The sequence below is a fragment of the Cryptomeria japonica genome, chromosome 9 (assembly GCF_030272615.1).
Source record: "Cryptomeria japonica chromosome 9, Sugi_1.0, whole genome shotgun sequence".
In the NCBI taxonomy this organism is placed as follows: Eukaryota; Viridiplantae; Streptophyta; class Pinopsida; order Cupressales; family Cupressaceae; genus Cryptomeria; species Cryptomeria japonica.
Window position 1 is genome coordinate 564,383,191 of NC_081413.1, and position 20,636 is coordinate 564,403,826.

Below are 20,636 nucleotides of genomic sequence, written 5' to 3' on the forward strand. Positions count from 1 at the left end.
ATCTTTACATTGAACTTGAAACCCTCAATGACAAAAATTCCTGAGCTCTAAAAGATCCTTGAATTTAAATAACTTGGCTTTAATCAAGGCCTTCATGAATATGGCAAATAGCTAGTAATTTGTGATGCAATATTCTAACTGAACAGCATATCCAGGATCAATTCGCAAATTTGATCATGTTTTCTGCAAGTATAGGCAAATATATTTAAATTTCTAGATATTTTTCCTTTCTTAGCCACTTCTTGTTCCATTTAAAAATTTCTAGAGTGTGTAGACGTTTGCATTTCAGATGGTGTTTACACTTTTGAAATTGCACCCACTTCCAAGTTTTGTGCAACTTAATTTTCAACATAGTTACCAGGCGTGATAATTCAATTTTGGTTTAGGAGGCCAAAAAAATTCAGAAGTCCGGAATTTTTATCAAATTGAATGAAATCTACAGGAATCGAAAATCATGAACCGAATCAGACAAATACAGTTAATCAAAAAAAATCAATAGCAACAAGGCAGCTTTGGAAAACACTGTTACTAGATCCAACTAGGTCTTGTCCAAATCCTGCCAGATCTGCTTATTTATTTTTTACCAACTGCATTTGTCTGACTGTTCATTTTTTTCATTTCCTATAGATTTTACTGAATTCAATGAAAATTCCAGATTTCTGAATCTTTCTAGCCTTCCAAACCAAATCGAATTTTCATGCCTGGTAACTATGTTGAAAACTAAGGTGCACAACACTTCAAAGAGGGTGCAATTTTGCATGAAACTTGGAAGACGGTGCACTTTCCAAAGTGTTTTCAACATAGCTACCAGGTACGGAGATTCACTTCCTTGCTTTGACCTCTCTACCTTCAATACTATTCTTATCTATTCCTATTTCCTAACAATAAAAGCAAGGATTATCCCTCAATACTGTGTAAAACTATGTTATTACATTTGTTTGCTCTAGCTAAGCTTTACTTCCTTTCCCACTTCAGCTTAGAACAATTTTTACATAATACTGTAATAGTGTTCACTTCAATCTCACTTGCTTGTCATTCTACTTCCACCAATGTCATTCTATTAGTCCCGGACATTTACTTATTGACTTGGTCTATAGACAGATTCTTCTTCTAATACAACGTCAGTCTAAATTTAATACCTTGCTGTGGCTTAAGATCTAATGTCTCAAAGCTTTATACAGTTTGTCTGCAATTAAAAATTATTTTCCTTCACAATCCGTCAGGTAATTCAGGTGTAAATGTCCAATCAATGCATCAAATGTATTATGCTGCTACTCAAAAATGTTGCCTGCACTAATGTCTTACATTTTTTTTTTCTCTTGATGTGTGTAATTCAATCAGGATGCTAATAGCTTGTCTTGTTTGCATGATTCAAATATTATAGCCAAAATTCATTTTATTCCAAATAATCACAGTTTGCTAGAATCTGAACTGCTGATCTAATTGTAGAACAACAATTCATTAAATATTTCATGTGGACCAAGGAGGTATGACTACAATGTTTTCTGTCCAATAACATTTAGAGCCAATTTTTGCTCTTCCAAAACTAACATTTTGAGCAATACTTCATTAAATTTTTCATGAGAATCAAGGTGTTACAGCTGCAATATTTTCTGTCCACCAACATTTAGAACTGATTGGTACCCTTCCAAAAATTAAAATATTTTACGAGTGTAGGAAGAGAGATCCAAGTGCATCATATGTAGACAAGTGTAGTTGCAAAATCACATTTTTTTCTAAAAAGAAGTCAACAAGGCATGACACTTTGATTATGGTACTAACTCTTTACAATATCAAAAAAACCCTCTTTCTTGTTTATTAATTGTTTGTTCACTAGTCTGAATATCCTGCCACTGTAAACTGCTACTAATGAGCATTGTCCCATTGCAAGCCAATTTTAGAGAGTACAGTTCAACTTAATGTTTTTCTTGCAAAAAAAAAAAAAATTTCTCAAACTAATAATCCTGTATAAATGCCCCTGCAGATTTTCCTTATCAAACGGGCTTGCAAAAAGAAGAATGTTCAGGTTTTCGGTCTCTGACAAAATGTTCCAATGCTTCAGGATATGCTTTGGCATTCACTTTCCTAAGTTAACTGATTATACTTCCCAAGCCTTCCAATTGGTCAAACTAAAAGATGTCCAGTCTCTGCTTATATTCACGACAATTTATTTCATCATGCTGCTTTTCTGCTCGTAATTTTCTTTGAATACATTCAAAAGTATACCTTGCAATATTCCCATAAACTATGGCCATGCCCTTCTTTGGAGAACATATATGCATTCTTCAATATATTTTCTTATTCATAATTGTTGCACTTGTCATGTCCCCTCCTTGATCATTATATATAGCATAAATGATACAATTATTATTATTAATTAATATAATATTTATCAACGAATGATTATCTGAAATTATTAAATATTATTATTTAATTAATATTTATTTATCAACAATAATATTCTTGAAATATTTAAATTAATATTATATTACATAAATAATAGACAAATATTACAGTCTGTCATGTCACCCGTATAAAATTGATATAATAACATTTGACTAACAATGATATATATTTATTTATTTCATTTTTAATCTAGTAATCTAATTATCCTAAGCAGATCGATTTCCAAACTAATGCTAAGCTAATGATTACTAAGAGGCACGATATTAAGATAAAGTAGAGGCATGTTTTAAGACTTGTCTCTAACTCTCAAAGAGACATGGCTACTCGGATTGGGAAATACATACAAGTATAGCCTCATACGAGGAATAGGAGGATACGGAGGAGGATATAGGGAAAAAAATAGGAAATAGGAATACATCAGTAGTCACATTGACTGGGAAAAAACACGGGAATAATAAAATTAGAAAGAGGGACTTTCACCAGCAACCATCACACTTAGTATGGTTTTGGTCTGTGATGATACGTAGAGGACTGATTTATATTTATTTACTAGTTAAATACAGCATTCATTAATGTGATAATAGGGGCTGTTCTCAGTCTAATACAAGTGTTAATATTACAATATAAAGAAACTAATACAACATTCATTAATAATCATTTTTAAGTTCATATCAGACATAAGATTATAAAGTAATCTGATTCAATAATGTTAACTCGTTACTGATAGAAAATAAGATAATATATAAAACTAACATTACTAATACAACAAAAAGATTTTTAATATAAAATATTATTAGCACATAACAGTGCTGATATAATTATGGAATCGGTGAGATCAAACCAGAACTGTTATTAAGTTACAGGCACTAACATCCTTGTTTTTGGTGATGTGCTTAATATGAATGCTTAATATATGAATCACGATAATGTTGTTCTGCAGAATATTAATTAATTATTACTAATAGTAATATAATAATTATAATAAATACTGATAACAATATTATTAATAAATAGATAAATACTGATAATAGTATAATAATCATTATTATTATAATATTCCATAAGAACTGTTCGACAATAAAATATATATTATAATATTATTGAAAATAAATATGTATATAAATATATATAAAATCATGTTTTGATCAAACAAATAGATATTAGAGTGTAAATCAGAAATAATTCTCAAGTGAATATTCGAAGAAGAATATGTTTATAATATTATATATAAATCTTGTTATTACTGTCAGTATTTAAGAAGTTGAAAATTGAGATGTCCCGAAGAGGGGCAGTCTAAATCCAATCAATAGGATGAATCCCAATACAGGGTAGGGATCAGCAATCCATGAACTTTGAGGGCTTGGACCCAAGATAGGTAAGGGCTTGGATCTGTAAACTTTGAGGGAGCCTATTTGTATTATGGTCTCTAAGCATTTTGGTAACATACACATCCTTCTCTTCCTTAAAACTGAAATAGTAACAAAGGATGACACTTGCATTAGGAATTATGGATAATAAGATTAATGATCTAGTATGATAGAATTAGTTATCTAGTATGGTAGATGAGCAATTTACTTGTTAATAAATAAACTAATTGACTATGGAGTATCACAGATTTGTTTTATGTTAAGATAGAATTGTCTCCTAATCAATCTAGTTTAAGTCTTAAGTATATTGGAATGGATTAATTATGGTTAAAATGGGCTTAAACCTAGAGGGAGACATTGTTATCGGGAAAAAGTGTATAGTTAGTAAGGTTAATTATCAATAGTTAGTTAGCCGACGGGTAGGTAGGTAGTATATTGGAATGGATTAATTATGGTTAAAATGGGCTTAAACCTAGAGGGAGACATTACAGCGCTATATCTCTGTTAGCCTTCACATCACTAGCCCTTTTCTATACTCATTCTTCTTTGCAATTGAAACCTCTCTAAACTATCTCTGATACAAGATTTGAACCATAGTTGAAGGCCCACAAGCATTGTGTCTTTATCTTTGCTGAAGAGTTTTGTACTGGCTTATGTATTTGATGTTTTGTACTCTTTTCATGATCAAATTCTATATTGAGATTACCAAATGACTATATAAGACATGAGATTATTGTGCAATTGAACTATGCTGATATTTTCAGTTTCATTATTTCTATTATGACTATGTGATGATAGTTATTTTCATTTTAAAGATTCTGCATTTTTCATTATTCCTACTCATAAATGTTTTGCTTTTACATATCCGATAGGAAAATTTATAGCCAAAGAAAGAGAATTTACTTTGTTCTTTTCTTTTTTTCCTCCTTGCTAGGCTCTTCAGTTGCCCCTGGCTCTGATAGGTTGAGAATCTTCCTTGGAACAATATCCTCAAAAGGGTTCCATAATACCTGCATCCCATGATACTTTAGTATGACATATTAAATATAAAGTTCTATAATACTGAAATAGAAAAATGCAACAATCGATAGACAACAATTACGAGAACCATGTGACAAGCTCTTATATTCCTTAAAACATCAAAAGAGAAAAAACCAACTCAGCTAAAATTAAAGTTCCAGAAGGTAATTTCTATTAATATTATCCATTGTGCTTGGACACATAGAGGATGTATTGGGGAAGATTGATGATTTCAAAAGTATTCATGGAGACTATAAATGTATTGTAATGTTTTCATTGCTGAATAATACATTTAATGTGGATGCTTTTAAAGGTTGTGTTTTTCCCTCTTAACGGTTTTCCCAAGGTATATCTTGTGCAATGTTGTAGTATGTCTTTGACTTATGCATTATGGTTATTTTGTGAGCTTGTATATTATGTTTTTCTCTCCTGGGATTATGTAGGAAATGGTTTGATCAACCTATATTATTTTCCTAACAAGTGGTATCATAGTCATAGTTGTTGTTGAGAGAGGTGAGAGATCCGTGTTTTGGTCTAACCCTTCTATAAATAGATCTAATGCAAAGTTAAAAGTGACAATGTTGGGGAGATTTCAGACATTTCAAGGTATGAGATATGTTGTGCACATTGAAATATGCAGATTTGGAGTTTTAGGTTTTGCAGATTTGTGGGCATATTTTGCAAATTTAGGGCTTGAAAATGTATTGGAAAAAGGGTTTCTTTTGTGCTCGTCATGAGGGTTTTGTGGGGAAGTTTCACAGATGACCTAGAACAAAATGGACTTTGCCATTGGATTGAGGAGGCCCAAGAAATGAAAAAAGACATAAAACTTGACCTATTTTGGCCACTAGTGTAATGTCCCCTTTCTGAAATAGGATTTAATAATAAGTAAAATAATAAAATTAAAAAATAATATATATATATATATATATAAAGAGTTGTGACTTCCTCAAACATGAGATATAAAGGGGAGAAGAGTCCATTTGAAAGGCGGGGAGAGGAAGGAGAAAAGAATGGAGCAAAGGAATTAAGGAAGGATTAATGGAAGAAGAAAGGAATGGAAAGGAAATAAGGAAATGATTCTTTCAAAGAGCATAAATGATGTAGGGTTGTGACTCTTTCAAAGGGTGATAATTATGACTCTCTCGAAGGGCAGAAATGATGAAGCGTTGTAATTGTGAAAGGTTGTGACCATTGCAAAGGGCATACACGATGAAGAGGTGTGACTCTCCCTCACATTGGAAGATATAAAGGGGAGAAAGTTTCATTTGAGGAGGCCATCCAAGGGAAATCAACTTGGGGAATAATTTATTATTCTCAAAGGCAACAATGAAAAGTGGTGACTCAATTCTTATGAAAGGTGATGACCCTTTCGCCAATAAAGTATAAAGCAGAATTCATTCAAAGCATTGAAGGATCACTTATCAATCATTGTTGAGACATGGACCAGCTAGGACTTGAACCTAGGACCTTCCATATGCTGCTGGAGTGCTCTACCACTGAGCTACTGGCCCCTCTTGGACCAGTCCATCGTCGGTCCGGGTGTGGCTTATTTCCAACACCAACACCCCCCCTTAAGCCACACCTCTCATGTGCTTGGGGCCCCTAGCCTGGACCTGGCTCTAATACCATGTTGAGACATGGACCAGCTAGGACTTGAACCTAGGGCCTTCCATATGCTGCTGGAGTGCTCTACCACTGAGCTACTGGCCCCTCTTGGACCAGTCCATCATCGGTCCGGGTGTGGCTTATTTCCAACACCAACAATCATCACTCATGAATCCATCAAAACCAATCCTTCATTCATCCATCAATCATTAATCCCTCAATAAATCAATCAATCAGCAAGATCAAGAAAACAATCATCAAATCCACATCAATCATCACTTCATCTTGGGATCAAGAAAACAAACAATTAAGCAAACAAGTATCACTCTATCAAATCAACATTCATTCAATCATCATCCACTAATATATCAAACTAACATTCATTACATTGTCACTTATCAATCATCTAATCAACAATTACTTAATCATCACTCACCGATAACAAAAATCATCTAATCAAAGGAACGAATTCAATCAATCAATCAATTAATCATAAACCAAATCAGATCTATCATCTTGTATGTACAATCTGCATTCAGAAAACAGCAGACCTGTGATCTAGCAGTGATTGGTATGCAATGTAGTTGAATATATTGTCTAATATATAATCTTTTATATATATTTGATCTAGTTATTAATGAGAATTGCTAATCTATTTAGATTCCTACAGTTAGCAAATTAATTTATTTATTCCCCTACAAGCAATCATATATGGGTTAGAAGGAAACATGTTGCACACCACCCCATGTTGCATGGACGGCAGTTCCTGCCACTTGTGGGCCAAGGGGTCGAATTGTCTTCGCAGTCATATATTGGGCTTAGTTGTGGCGAACAGTTTCCAGGCACCCTATCATGCTTTCCCCTCCAATCCCTACTATTGTTGGTTGTAGGAAGTGGAAACTATAGAATGGATCCAAATAGGAGATATTGTCCATCATTTCTTGAATGTTGATTGCTTATTTACTTTAAAAGTCCAATAGTTACTAGATGATTTAATTATAGAATATTATTTGTAAACAAATTTTGTTGTTGGAATTGTTACTTTGGTCTACTTCAACGAGAAAATGGAAATTATTGCACCTGAAGCGGAACTTGGAAGGAGAAAACGGCACTACTTCAAGGCGCCTAATCTGCAATGTCCCTTACTAAGTACAAATATACAAATTGTGTTTGCCTGGGTTAACCAACAGAAAAGTAAATCAGAAAAACAGAAAGATGAGTTACCAGAAAGAATATATATACACAATTATACCATAAAGACGAATGATCAGAAAACAGAAAGTTTATATTACATATTTATGCAGCAGATAGTTAATGAATATAAATGTTTATATGTTTAAAGTGGTATGGTTGATTCATTTTTAACATTTATGTCAGGAGTCAAAGTATGACCAGGTTTGCCCAACCGACCCATATTGAACCCAAAGGCGGTCACATGCCCTTCTGGCCCTGGCAGCAGAATTCTCACTTACCAGGGTGGTCTACCCCCTATGGTGTGGGTCTTATCCCCTAGCGTATACCTTGCTCCTCAGTTATTCATCATCTTAACCAGAGAGCCAGTGGATGGTAAGGGTGGTTTTATCTTTGCCAAACCCAAGCCCAGGAGCAGTCACTTGCCCTCCTAGACTACTGATAAAAACTCAGCAGTTGACTTACTTGGGTGGGCAATATTCACCCCTACAGATCCCCTAATCTCCCTGGAATTGGCATCCACACCAGTACATGTTATTATGATCATTATGACTGAATAGAATTATTATAGTTTATTGTTATCAATGGAAAACTATTTATTCTGGGTATTAATTAATTCCTCTAGATTGATGTATTCATTATGTGAATTAACAGTAAACTGAATTAATTCCTCAGCTTATAAATTCTTCGTTCCTTTATGTGTTATGATTGTTATAACAGATAGAAAAATTACAAAATTATCAGAAACCTTCGGCTAAGATTAAAGTGTGATCTGTATCCTACGTATTTTCTATATTTACATCATTGTGGTTACTGAATGTAACAGAGGAGAACGTAAATATAAATATCGTATTATATTGGTTTGATATTAGATTCAGACCACAAGCTTAATGGCATGATTAAAGATTAATTTTCCAAATCATCTTTGGGTATATGGATATACCTGGGTCGTCGATCCTCCTGTGTAGAGCCCGAGTGCTGGAGTTTGTGTTTTTCATGCAGTATGATTTTTTGTTCCCTCTTTTCCTCCCATATGAAATCTAAGCGCTAGATATAGTAATACCAGGCTATCGGGTTAATGGTCACCTCTCTTCTTAAGAGACGGGACTTACCTTTTGGTCACGACTTTATGTAAAACGTCGCCTGGGTTATGACTTACTGGGAAAGCGGTCATACCCAGTGCGATTAGTTTAGGAATTTTTGTATTATTAAATCCAATCATCATTTATTAACATTTATCATTAATTAATAATTAACAATAGTTATCATAATAATTAAAATTGTAATATATATTTGTGTCCGCTATAAATAAATCAGTACAGATCTTTTTAAATTAATACTTATTAAAAAGAAAACTGATCAGATTGACATCTGGATTCTGAACATAAATTGTAACACATGATATATATATATAATATTTGGTGTACTCACCACTGGGACATGACATAATCACACCTCTACAATCAACCGTGAGTACACTCAGGTCTGTATTATCCTAGACTTCTGATAGTGACATCAGATCGGCTAGCTTTGTTGGGAAAATTTTGTAATTATCTTGGGTCTGCACATAGTTGATTACCAGTTGGGCTTATTGCTGTTATAATTGTATGTATCACTGTTAATGAGAATCTGAGTACCATTTTCTGGAGATGTGAGTTCAGTATATTTCTTTGATGATCTATAGTCAATCTACTTTGCAATCATTATTGGATCTCTATTGTTTCTACATCAATAATCTGTGCATCTGTAATATTGAATCAATTACTGCATCAAAATCAATAGGGTTTGAACTATCTCGAACTCAGGTTCCTTACAGTTGCTATTTCCAGTCCTGTGCGTTTTCTCTTCATTTGACAACTTGGAGCCTTTGTTATCACTAAGATTTGATGCTTGTGTTCTTTGGATTGGTGCATCTTCACCTTGGTTTGTTCCTTTTCTTCCATAAGTGGCACGCCAGAAGATGAGAGGAGTTCTTGCTTGAGATGGTGGACATCATTGAATGTTATTGCAGGTAATTTGATAGAGCACATGAGTATGTCCAAGATTCATGTGATTTCGTTGATGGCTATGATGATGCATTTCATCAATCGACCCTTATGCAATGTATACAATAAGTGGGAGAATATTAGGAATAGGGTGTTGTACACCTTGCACAAGAAAGAATTATTTTAATGATGTAAAATAGATATTTATTTGAGGTCAAAGGTTTTGTGTACTTATAGTTTTGAGGCACATGGTTTTACCTTACCACTTGGATGTTTTATGTGAACTTGATCCTATAAAAGCACGCACATGTTTAGTGATTGAGGTTGGCTGGTTTAAGTGGGTTGTCATTGTATTGAGCTCTCTTTTGAAGAATGCAAATGTGAAGCATGGCATGGGATTTGTGGTTGCATAGTTGCACATCATGCTTGGACGCATGAAAAATACATAGGAGCAGCTTGATGTTTCATAAGTATTCATGGAGACTTTGTAAGTGTATTGTAATATTTTCATTATTGAATAATACATTGAGTATGGATGCTTTTGGAGGCTTGGTTTTTCCCTCTTGAGGGTTTTCCCAAAGTATATCTTGTGTAATTTTGTGGTATGTCTTTGATCTTTGCATTATGACTATTCTGTAAGTTTGTATGCATGTTTTTCTCTCATGGGGTTATATAGGAAAGAGTTTGATCAAACTGGATTATTTTCCTAACATATAAGACTATATGAATAATTATATAACTTAATTAAGAGTTCAGGTTGCCACAAGCTGATTACTCGTACCTTATTATTAATACTAAAGGATCAAAGGTGTAGCAATTGGGTGTTTATTCTTAACAATCTGATTTGAGAATGGGGAAAGCATTCACTCCTCATTTAGCTACAGTTTTTAGATTTCACCCCTTTGATATAATATTTTAATGTCCTACAAATTTGGCTCAGGTTTTTTAATCTCCCTCCCTAGTTTGGATTGATTCTTGTTTCACAGTGATTGGTAACTTCCTAGAAAGATTTATATCTACAAATGTGGTGACTTCTACTTTCTCCCAGACAACTTTTGCCCATATTCTGGTTGAGTTGGATATCTCAAAAAATCTAACAGCATATATTGCATTGAAAATGGCTGATCACTCATAGAAGCAGATTTTTGACTATGAGGGTCTTGCTTTCTGTTGCCATAAATACATTGAAACAGACCGCGTTGCTGCTGACTGCTCTAGCAAGAATCATAACTCTGCTACCCAAGCTTCATGGTGGAGAGAAGCTCTTCCCCACCACTTTACCTTCCTAAGTGTTTTGAAGGAATCTTGTATTTCTTCAAGGCCCACTCAAGTATCTTCTTCTGTTTGAGAGCCCCATCAAGGGGCTCCTTTATCTCCTTTGCCTTCCAAGAAGTCTATTGAGCAGGTTCCTTCAGTGGATGATGTTTTACCCCCTCCAAAACAGGCATTAGAGACCCCTTTGATTCCCTTTCCATCTTCTGAGAGGTTAAATTTGAAAGTTCATTGGTGGATAAAGTTTGTACTTCATCTCCTTTGTTCAAGGTCTGCAAGCAAGCTTCCAATAGCTCCCATTAAGCCTAGCATTCCTTTGAATAAGGAAAGTATACCATGAGGGGTATAAAATCTTTTGTCAATGGAGGAGCAGAATTTGGAATTTACAGGAGGGGTGGATTGGACTTTGGTTTCCAATCAAAAATCTGCCAAATGAAAGAAAATTACTTCTTAGTTCTTATAAGCTTAGTATGTTCCACTTTGATGCGTCCCCAGCCTTGGTACCCCTGTCCCCGTACTGGGGACAGTACGGGGATTCATGGACTTTTTTTTCAACATTTCCTGCCCATTCCAGAAATAGGGAACGTTTCCTGAGCGATGAGTGGGCAACTTTGGGCCTACTGCTCCAAGTTTTACTCTTTTGGCAGTCCATAAAAACTATCTAGTTGAGTTACAAGTAGAAATAGCATGTTGAGTAGAAAACTGGAGCAAATGTTTTAGTTGCAGACTTCAAGTAGATGCAGAGGAAGTGGGACTGGAAGATTTTTTTTTTTTAAAGATAAGCCAAAATTGAAATTTTATGTAAAAGCTGGCTATTTTACTCTCTGCAAGAGCAGCAACAAAATCCAAGAAATGCATGGGACCACTTCTCTGCAACACTCTCGTACAACCTGGACAAACCAGGCAGCACACCTTCATGGAGCCACCATCTAATTCAGATATCTACCATTTTATCATTTTTATTCATGGATGGCTCCTAAAGCATTGCATTGACCTTGTTTCCACTTGTTTTGGAAAGTGACCGGTATTCATTTAACAAAAGAAATTGTAATGTTTCATGCATGATGCAACACTTCAAATTTAAGGACAATCTATTACATGAATGAATGAACTCAAATTATTGTCAGTTTTTAGAGTATGCTTTGTGAAAGATAATTCAAAGAATCAATGCATATAGCTTATAAGCTTATACTGCATGAGAAAACTCAGCAGGTTAAGTATTTCTTCCAAAAGGAAATACGAATGATGCTTAATACTTGCTGCTAGAATAATAGTTTTTACCCAATCAATGATATACATTAATGTCTATGATGAATGCTTTATCATTGTTATGATATGCTTATTTTTTTAACAGCCATCCCGTGCTGTCCCCTCGAAAATGGCCCAAAAGTACCCCCGTACCACAAAAACGTCCCACTGTCCCCTGCCGTTCCCATCCCCGGAACTCCGTGGAACATAGCTTAGATCTAGTAGTAAGAAATAGAAAGGTTTGTTGTGACAGTTCTTATACAGCCTTTTGTCTAAATCTCAAGGGCAAAGGCCCCAATAGAACCCTCACTAATTAATCTAAAATATATATTTGTCAATTTTGTCATGTTGCCAAGTTTAAGTACCAAGTCCGAGTCTAATTCAAAAATTAGCTTGCTAAGTTTTTGCTAGGTTTGAGTCACAATACCATGGTGATAATATAAGTCTCTATGTTACATTGATTCCACTTTGGATCAATATGCATATATGTATGTATGTATGTTTATGATGCTATATATGTATGTATGTATGTATATGATGGTACATAGGTATGTTTTCTGTATGTATATGATGCTTCAACAGATTTTAAATGGTACTTATTTAATACACTGGTAAGTTCTGTTCATAACCTCAACCTATCACTTGATGCCAATAATAACAACTGAAAGATTCAGAAATTTAATGTCAAAGCAACTTTTATGGTAAGTCATGTCGGTTATAGAGTCAAAAACAGTGATGGTATGCTTTGAAATAAAGAATTTTTTGGTGTCATAGGGTCACAGTTTATGGTTCCAATGTAATCATGTGCCCCCTGAAGTTGTAATGTAAAATATTGATTTGTAAAGATGTGTTTCCCATTCAAGATGAAGTATATGTGAAATTGGCTGTCAAGGTAAAGTACATGTAAGTCTACCCCATCTACTTCAATAGTGACAAGATCATGCAAACCTTGTAACACATTGTTGTGAATAAGCTAGCAACTATTGTCAACTGTCAAGCAAACACAAGTTAAATGAGATTGAAATATATGAATTTGGAAGTGAAAACTGCTCATCAATATGGCAAGAATAAAGATTTTGCCAGAAATATGATGCATGGTAAGCTAGGAACCTGTGCAAAATGTGATTGTGGAATATCAGATAACTCTCTTACAAATTAATGCTGTGATGTTAATAAAAGACCTTGATTGTGCATACAGAAAAACTAACTAATATTTCTTCCAAACAATACATGTAATAGATACATTCAAAAATAACACCCATAAATTGTATACATCAAGAAGAAATCCAACAAAATAAAGTAAATATCATAGACAGATAACTACCTCAACTGAGATTATTTTTGGAGGGGAATCTATAGGTCGATCATCTTCACCTGTCTCAATGTCTCCCAGCTTCAAAAGATTGAAGATTGACTCTCCCGTGACCTGAAATGAATATATTTATATTAATAATCAATATCTCAGTATCTAATGTAGAATAATAAACCTTTCTTAATCCGATGTCTAGATACCTTTCCAAAAATGGTGTGCTTACGGTCAAGCCAATCACATCGATCCAGAGAAATAAAAAACTGACTGTTGTTTGTATTGGGAGATCCAGCATTGGCACATGCAACAAGGCCCCTATGCTTAAATCGTAAACGAGAGTGAAATTCATCAGCAAAAGGAGCTCCATAGATAGTTTCACCACCTGCAAACAAGTAGTAAACATTATCAAATTCTAGGTGGGTATAAACAAAAACAGAAAAATGTAGAGCCCTTGAATAACAGAATTAGTTTTATTCAATTCTCACACGATACTTTATCTAATGAAGAGGAGCATAATAGTTGTATCTGAATAACAGAATTAGTTTTATGATTTTGTAAAGAGTAGTAAAGTAAAGAACTAAAGTCCTGTATTCGGAAAAAATCAATCGCCAATGTCTTAATGATGTATCTAGTATTTTGAGATGAACAAAGAATTTATGGATTAAGAAAGAAAGATATTATACTAATGTCCACAAATGACCAAAAGTAGGTGAATGGAACTAGAGATTACAGCAGTTAACAATAGTTCAAGGATGATATGACCCTAGAATCAATACAACAAAAGTACATAAGATAAAACAAAGCACTATGCATTGACAAATAGCGATGAAGAGCAAATAAGAGGTCCAAAAGCATGTGCTAGTGAAGAATAGAAGGAAATATCATATAATATCCTTGTCAGCATCTAAAATGGAGGAGGAATCCAAGCCATTATCAATCACCCTGAGAGATAACGATTGCAGAGGAGTATCCAAGGTCGAAAGGCCACATTGGGATATCCTGGGAGGAATCAAAGCACTTCCTCTAGAAACTTCCCAAACATTAACGTCCAATGAAATGTAATGTGAATCTACCCCTATGGTCTATAAGGCAGCCAATAAGTAGTAGATCTATGTCACAAAAATGGAGCCGAGTCATGCTGATAGAAATGAAAAAAGCCATGATGCTAAGACAAGGCAGGGTGTGTAAACTAGGTAGTAATGATGTGCTAAGAAAAGCATCACCTAACTAATCTATCATCTCTAATATGTGAAGCACTAAGCCAAGCACTGCTTATCTGAATATCTAAAGAAAGTAGATAGATTGTTGCTTAACTCCTTGTAGAGGTAGTGAAATCTTCCTCGAATCTCACACTAAATGGAGTATTTGAAACTGAATTGTTCCTTGGTATCCACCTCATGGAGGGAGCAAAGACGGTATATCCAATCTTGGTGGAGGACATGTTGTGACGTATTCACACATCGCCCCATTGTAAATGGGGACCCCTACTTTTTGCTTTCTGGGGTTTGTTTTCTAGGTCTTGTAGGTTCTAGGCTTTTAGCCTTTGCATTGAAGGGTCGCCAGGGGGCTCATTAGGATAGCAGGCTCTGCTTGAGTCAGGTGGATCTCCTCAAGAGGTCAGGTCAATTGAGTGATTAGGGGGTTATTTATATCATTCCTAGGGTATTTTTTGTGTACTATCCGGTCACACTTCAAGTTGCTAAATCAAACCTTGGTTGAATGCATAATGTCCTCCTAGGTCCCATCCCTTACATCAAGGACAGAGCGAATTCGCCTTGAGAAGTCTGGAATGTCATCCTGATCCTCAAACGTCCTGAAATTTGGCTAAGTCTAGAATGTCATCCTGATCCTTAAATTTGACTAAGTCTGGAAAATTGAAGAATCCTCCAAAAACTAGATTTTGCATTATAACTCTTGGAGGTCCGAAACCACTCTGAAACATCCTGACAATATATATGGAATATAACTTAAAGTATACTTCTTTCTTATACTTAAATGTTATATTCCATATATGAATCCTAACGGAGAGACTAAAATGTCAAATTTTGCTCCTGACCCTTCCAAAGAGTCCAAAGCGAAATTCTTGAAAACACCTATTTTCCCTTTTGGGGAAGGTCAAATCCTTGGTTTTTATGGCGGGGATGGGAGTGGGGTGATGTGTCCTTGCCTTTTGAGGTGGATTGGAGTTGAAAAAATGAAGAAATGAGCTCAAGACATGAATTTCACTTCTGACCCTTCCAAAGGGTCTAGAGCGAAATTCTCAAAATCTCTTTTTTCTTCAAATTTTGTGTCAAGACAAAAGTTGATCAAGGTGAATTGAGCTTGAAGATACCCCTAGGCATGCCTTTGAATGGTTTGTGATCACCAAATGTGAAGGAATTGAGCTAAAACTTGAATTTCGCTCCTGACCCTTCCAAAGGATCCAGAGCGAAATCCTAAATAGGTCCTGTCCCTGGCCATGTTTTTGAGCGAATTCCTCCTTTCAGGCCTTCATAGGGGTCAAACAAGTGTTGCCTTCATGAGAGAGGGATCCAAAGATGAGATTCCAGGTAAAAGAAAGTGAGAAGGATAGAGCTAAGAGAGAGAAATCAAGCAAATCATGAATTTCGCTGCTGACCCTTCCAAAGAGTCCAGAGCGAAATTCTCAAAATCATCTAGTTTGCTCATGTATGAGTTCAAGATATGAATTCCTAGGCATTGGGAAGAAATTAATGTGTTCTTTCCTTGAGAAGAGATTTGAGGCAAGGAGATGATGAAATTTGAGCTAAAATGCAAATTTCGCTCCTGACCCTTCCAAAAGGTCCAGAGCGAAATTCCTTATAGGTCCTGTCCTTGGCCAAGGTAAAAAGCGAAATCCTCTTTTTTGGTCTTTTTGGGGGTCAAATCAATGATGTCTTCAGGAGAAAGCAATTCAAAGGTCAAGAGAAGTTCAAGGCAAGGAGATGATGAAATTTGAGCTAAAATGCAAATTTCGCTCCTGACCCTTCCAAAGGGTCCAGAGAGAAATTCTTATAGGGCCTGTCCCTGGGGAGGATCTTGAGCAAATTTCATTCTAATGCCTTTTTGTTGATGATTTAAGGTAGAAAATGCTATGTTAGAATGAATTTATTATGTGTCCTTAATCACCTTTTGGTTTGTTTTGCAGATGGAGAAGATCAAGCCCGGACAAGGACGACCTCTTCAAGTCTCATCATTATCAAGGACGTTCCAAATGCAGAAAGGAGGACTCAAGGTGTTTTGAAGCATTGGAAGACTGCAAGTGTTCAAGGAGTTGCAAGCTAGCCTCAAGACCTCATTCTACTAAACAAAGGAACCAAATGATGACAAAGGAGGACCTTACAGGCTCTTCAAAGCAATATGAGCTACCAGAGGAGAAAGAAGACTTGACAGTAAGGAAGCCTCATCAAGCACATGGGAGTAAAGGAGGTACATCATTCATCAAATTAGGACAAAGGTGGATCAACCAAGACACAGACGTCAGACAAGGTGGCATCCCAATCATCATTCCTCCAGCCAAATTGGTCCACCTCAGCATGTCCAGATTCAATGTACCTAACTCATCGGAGACGGCACAAACTTCAGTGTACCTACCCCTACTTCCTATTGGTTCTCACTCCTGGAATGTAATTTTCTCATTGGTTAAGGAAGTTTGTCATAACAAACCCTAATTAGGGTTTCTATCTTGTAATCCTCGCCATTGATTCTAAGTCAATCAGAGCCGTCAATTTGTAAAGGGCTCCCTATATAAAGCCCTGGCTCTTCATTTGTAAAGTTTAATAGATAATAGTTAGGAGTTAGCTAAAAAGAGTTAGTGAATAGTCAGCAGATAGAATAGCAATTAGAGTAGATTAGGAAGAAAAGGCAAGAAATTGTTGCCTTGGTTGTAAATGAACTCCATTTTATTGAAGTTATGGTGAAATGTGTCGTTTCTTTACAATATGCATGGTCTCTTGTTGAATCTTCATTTTAGTGATAGATAATTAGATTGAATGAAAGAAGTTATTGAATGCACTCGCGTGGAATCTGCCTAGTCCAAACCACTAGCCTCTTGCTGACTGTAAGTGCGCCTTGCGTGGTCAACTGGCATAGAATGAACTTAATTTCAATTCATTACACGTCTATTGTTCATGCATTATCTTGAATGGTGATCAGTGTATGATGGTGTAAGATTTGAATCTATTTGAAGTATCCCTTAGAAGATCGCACTGAGTTGGTGTCGGGTTGTTCAATCTGATGGTGAGACCTAGCCCAGTAGGACTCCACCTGGTCATTCATCCATCTTCTTACATTCTAGATTAGACTTTCTAAGCCTTTCATCTTTTGATATTTCTTTATCTCCCAGTTAGTAGATAGGACTTGTGATTCCAGCAAATTGGACGCTCGGGTGATCAAACGTAAGTCCCCTTGTGATTCCAGCAAATCACATCATACCGCAAGAGCTTATCCACAAGTAGAGAACCTACATATCAGAACCTTGGAGTTGCTCTGATTGATCCTTCAGCGAGATCTTCAGTAGTCGGGGAAACTTTGTTCAAGAGAGGATAAGATACCTTGGTATTTTATTCTGTGTTCGCATGTGCATAAAAAACACATCAACAGGACGTAATGATCAATTTTAACCCATAACTGGTGAGAGCACTCTCAACTAGCTAAGGGGAAACCTCAAGCCATGGGACAATCGCACTGGAGATAGTGAAGGTGGCGAATAAAACCATCCACCATCTGTAAGAAATGTTCAACATGGAAAGCCAACTTGAGGCTAAGCAACTCACGGGGGGAAACCCAAGTAATCTGAAAATATTGTTTGTTAATCTCCTCTTTGACAATTCTAGTGATGATGTCATTTGTGGGAAGGAACCAAGAAGGCATCCAAGAAGTACATGAAAGAGGGTAGCTTATCAATAGAGATGTTTATAGAAAGAAGAAGCAACATGATCTCCAAGTACCAATAGTAACTGGAGTCTAGTGGGGGCCAAGGAAGTAGTAGGAACAAGTGAAGCAATCCTCTCAAAAGAGCTAAGTGCTTAAAATGGATCTCTTATGAACAAACCGAGGCCCCCATGGATTAGAGCCTGTGGATATAGAAAATAAGCCTGAAGATAGTCTCAAAGTGTGGCAGCTAGGCGGCAAATTGGGCTTAGACAATGCCCTAAGGAACTATCCATTTGCAATGCATCATGTGTTGCAGCATGAGAATCTAGAACCTCTCAATATGGGCCCATTCAATGACCCCCAGGCTAGGTCCCCAAACCTCTGAGCCATATAATAATGTAGTAACATTGTTTTAACCATCACCTTTGTTGGTATAGTTTTTAGTTGACAAGGTGAAATGTTTGCCTTTTCTAATTTTGAAGATAGACATAAAAAATATACAATATAGTCAATGGACATAAGTCATGGCCTGCAGGCTTCTCACAATTACACTGAGCTTGTTGAGATAGAAACCTGACTTTGAGATCTACTAAAGGAAAACAATGAAAAGAATCTCTTCTTCCAAGTTTTGAACTTTCTGCGATCAAGGGATCAATCTTGCAATGATAAAATTATGTACTCTTACGATTCAATAATAATTCAATATCCTTGTGGAATTAACAGAATACTGATTCCTACTAGGCAATTACATGAACTTCTAATTTTCCAAGAAACAGTGTTCCAGCTCTCTTCAAGTGTTGAAATCCTAAGCCCTTCAGACAACTAGAACATTTACCCATGCCCTGTTATGCACTTGAATTCCTTGTACAATAGACTTGATCCACATCATTCTTTGGCATTCATTAATACTAGGATGGTTCAACACTATCTGCTATGAATTTTAAAAAGCAATAACAGGTTTATAAATCTAATTCTTTAATTGAGCTACTTGCATTCGTAACATTTACAAAATTAAAGACAATATTTTCACAGTGAATGAAATAATGAAACAAGCTTTTGGGAAAAACTGTGCAGAAGTTGTTGAATTAATGTTTTGGATAATACTCAAGGATACATCATCCGAAGGAAACAGAATGTATCAGGATTTCCAATAAGAGCTATTTTAATGGTCAATTTTAGAAAAGTGCAAAGTAACTCACTGGCGAGAATGGGTAGTTCATATAATTTTATCTTTTCCATCCCCATGTAGTCCATATTTGGCAGCGCTTAACTTTACTTAAGCTTAGCTGTCTAAAGAACTCTTATCTGAAAATCCTCAAGACAATTCTTCCTAAAGATTATTTTTTTCATTTACAAAATTGCCAAAATCTGTCCGTCCTTACATACTGGTCAAGCACAAAATTTTAATTTATGTGTCTTGGCTAAATTCAGCCCTGAAACCCACATGGAAGCCTTCAAATTGTTTAATTTAGCACTGAAATTTTTTGAGAGGCGAAATTTCACCGTTGAAAGGAAAAATAAACAAGGAAAACGTAATAAATTTGACATCAAATAGTGAGGCTATGCTATTCTAGAGGAATGCATAGAAGAGATTAAATAAGAGAATATAGCGAGTGACCTTGCCCGGTGCCAGTTTTGTCTCCACCCTGGACCATAAATGACTTGATAATTCTGTGAAAATTGGTGTTGTTATAGTAACCCTCGAGGCATAGCTGTACAAAATTTCTGACGGCCTTGGGCGCCTCTTTGGGCCATAGCTCGATGTCCAGAGGGCCTACTGTGCTGTTGAATATGACCTTCCCTTTTGTAGGAGGCTCCAACACGTATATATTCGACATCTCTCAGCCCTTCTACCGCATCACCCCCTGCTCAAAAACAGAACAGTTGCAATAGCGTCTGTTTGTTATTGTTTACACGCTAAATCCATACCCCCACATTCTCAACTTCGCCTTTGTAGTGCTGCCAAGGCACAGTAAGAGAACGGTAATAAAAGAAAGAAGGAACTGCGGTGTCGCCCACCACTGTTAACCGAGTTTGATTTCTATATTCTTAATCTTTCGTCTGATCTTGGTGATCGCCCCGCCATTTTTCTAACATTGATGTATTCATAGATTTCATGGCTCTCACTAACAATGTGTATTGTAATGATTCTGCATTTGTTTACCCGTTGCTTTTTCCACTTTTGATTAGAGTTCTTAATTCCGTGATTTTATTTTATTTTATTTTTGTAAACAGCTTAAAATTAGACATATTTGTACAAAAAATGGTGAAAAAGGTTATACTTCAAAGTTCATAATGGAAAAATATAAATTAATATATTCAAAGAGATGAAATACAAAGTCGAGAAAAATCATTATA

General features: G+C 35.6%; 1 protein-coding gene across 1 annotated transcript in view; it reads right to left on the reverse strand.

The window, feature by feature from the left end:
* The window catches only part of LOC131051270 (peptidyl-prolyl cis-trans isomerase CYP57), a 134,041-nt gene extending 113,612 nt beyond the window's left edge, over nt 1-20,429 (reverse strand). Inside the window, exons 1-4 of the mRNA XM_057985704.2 lie at nt 19,897-20,429; nt 13,610-13,788; nt 13,422-13,523; nt 4,677-4,783 (exon numbers count right to left, since the gene is read on the reverse strand). Of these exons, the coding sequence (XP_057841687.2) occupies nt 4,677-4,783; nt 13,422-13,523; nt 13,610-13,788; nt 19,897-20,116 (608 nt within the window). The 5' untranslated portion in view covers nt 20,117-20,429. The remainder of the gene's footprint in view (nt 1-4,676; nt 4,784-13,421; nt 13,524-13,609; nt 13,789-19,896) is intronic.
* Nucleotides 20,430-20,636: the final 207 nt, after the last annotated feature.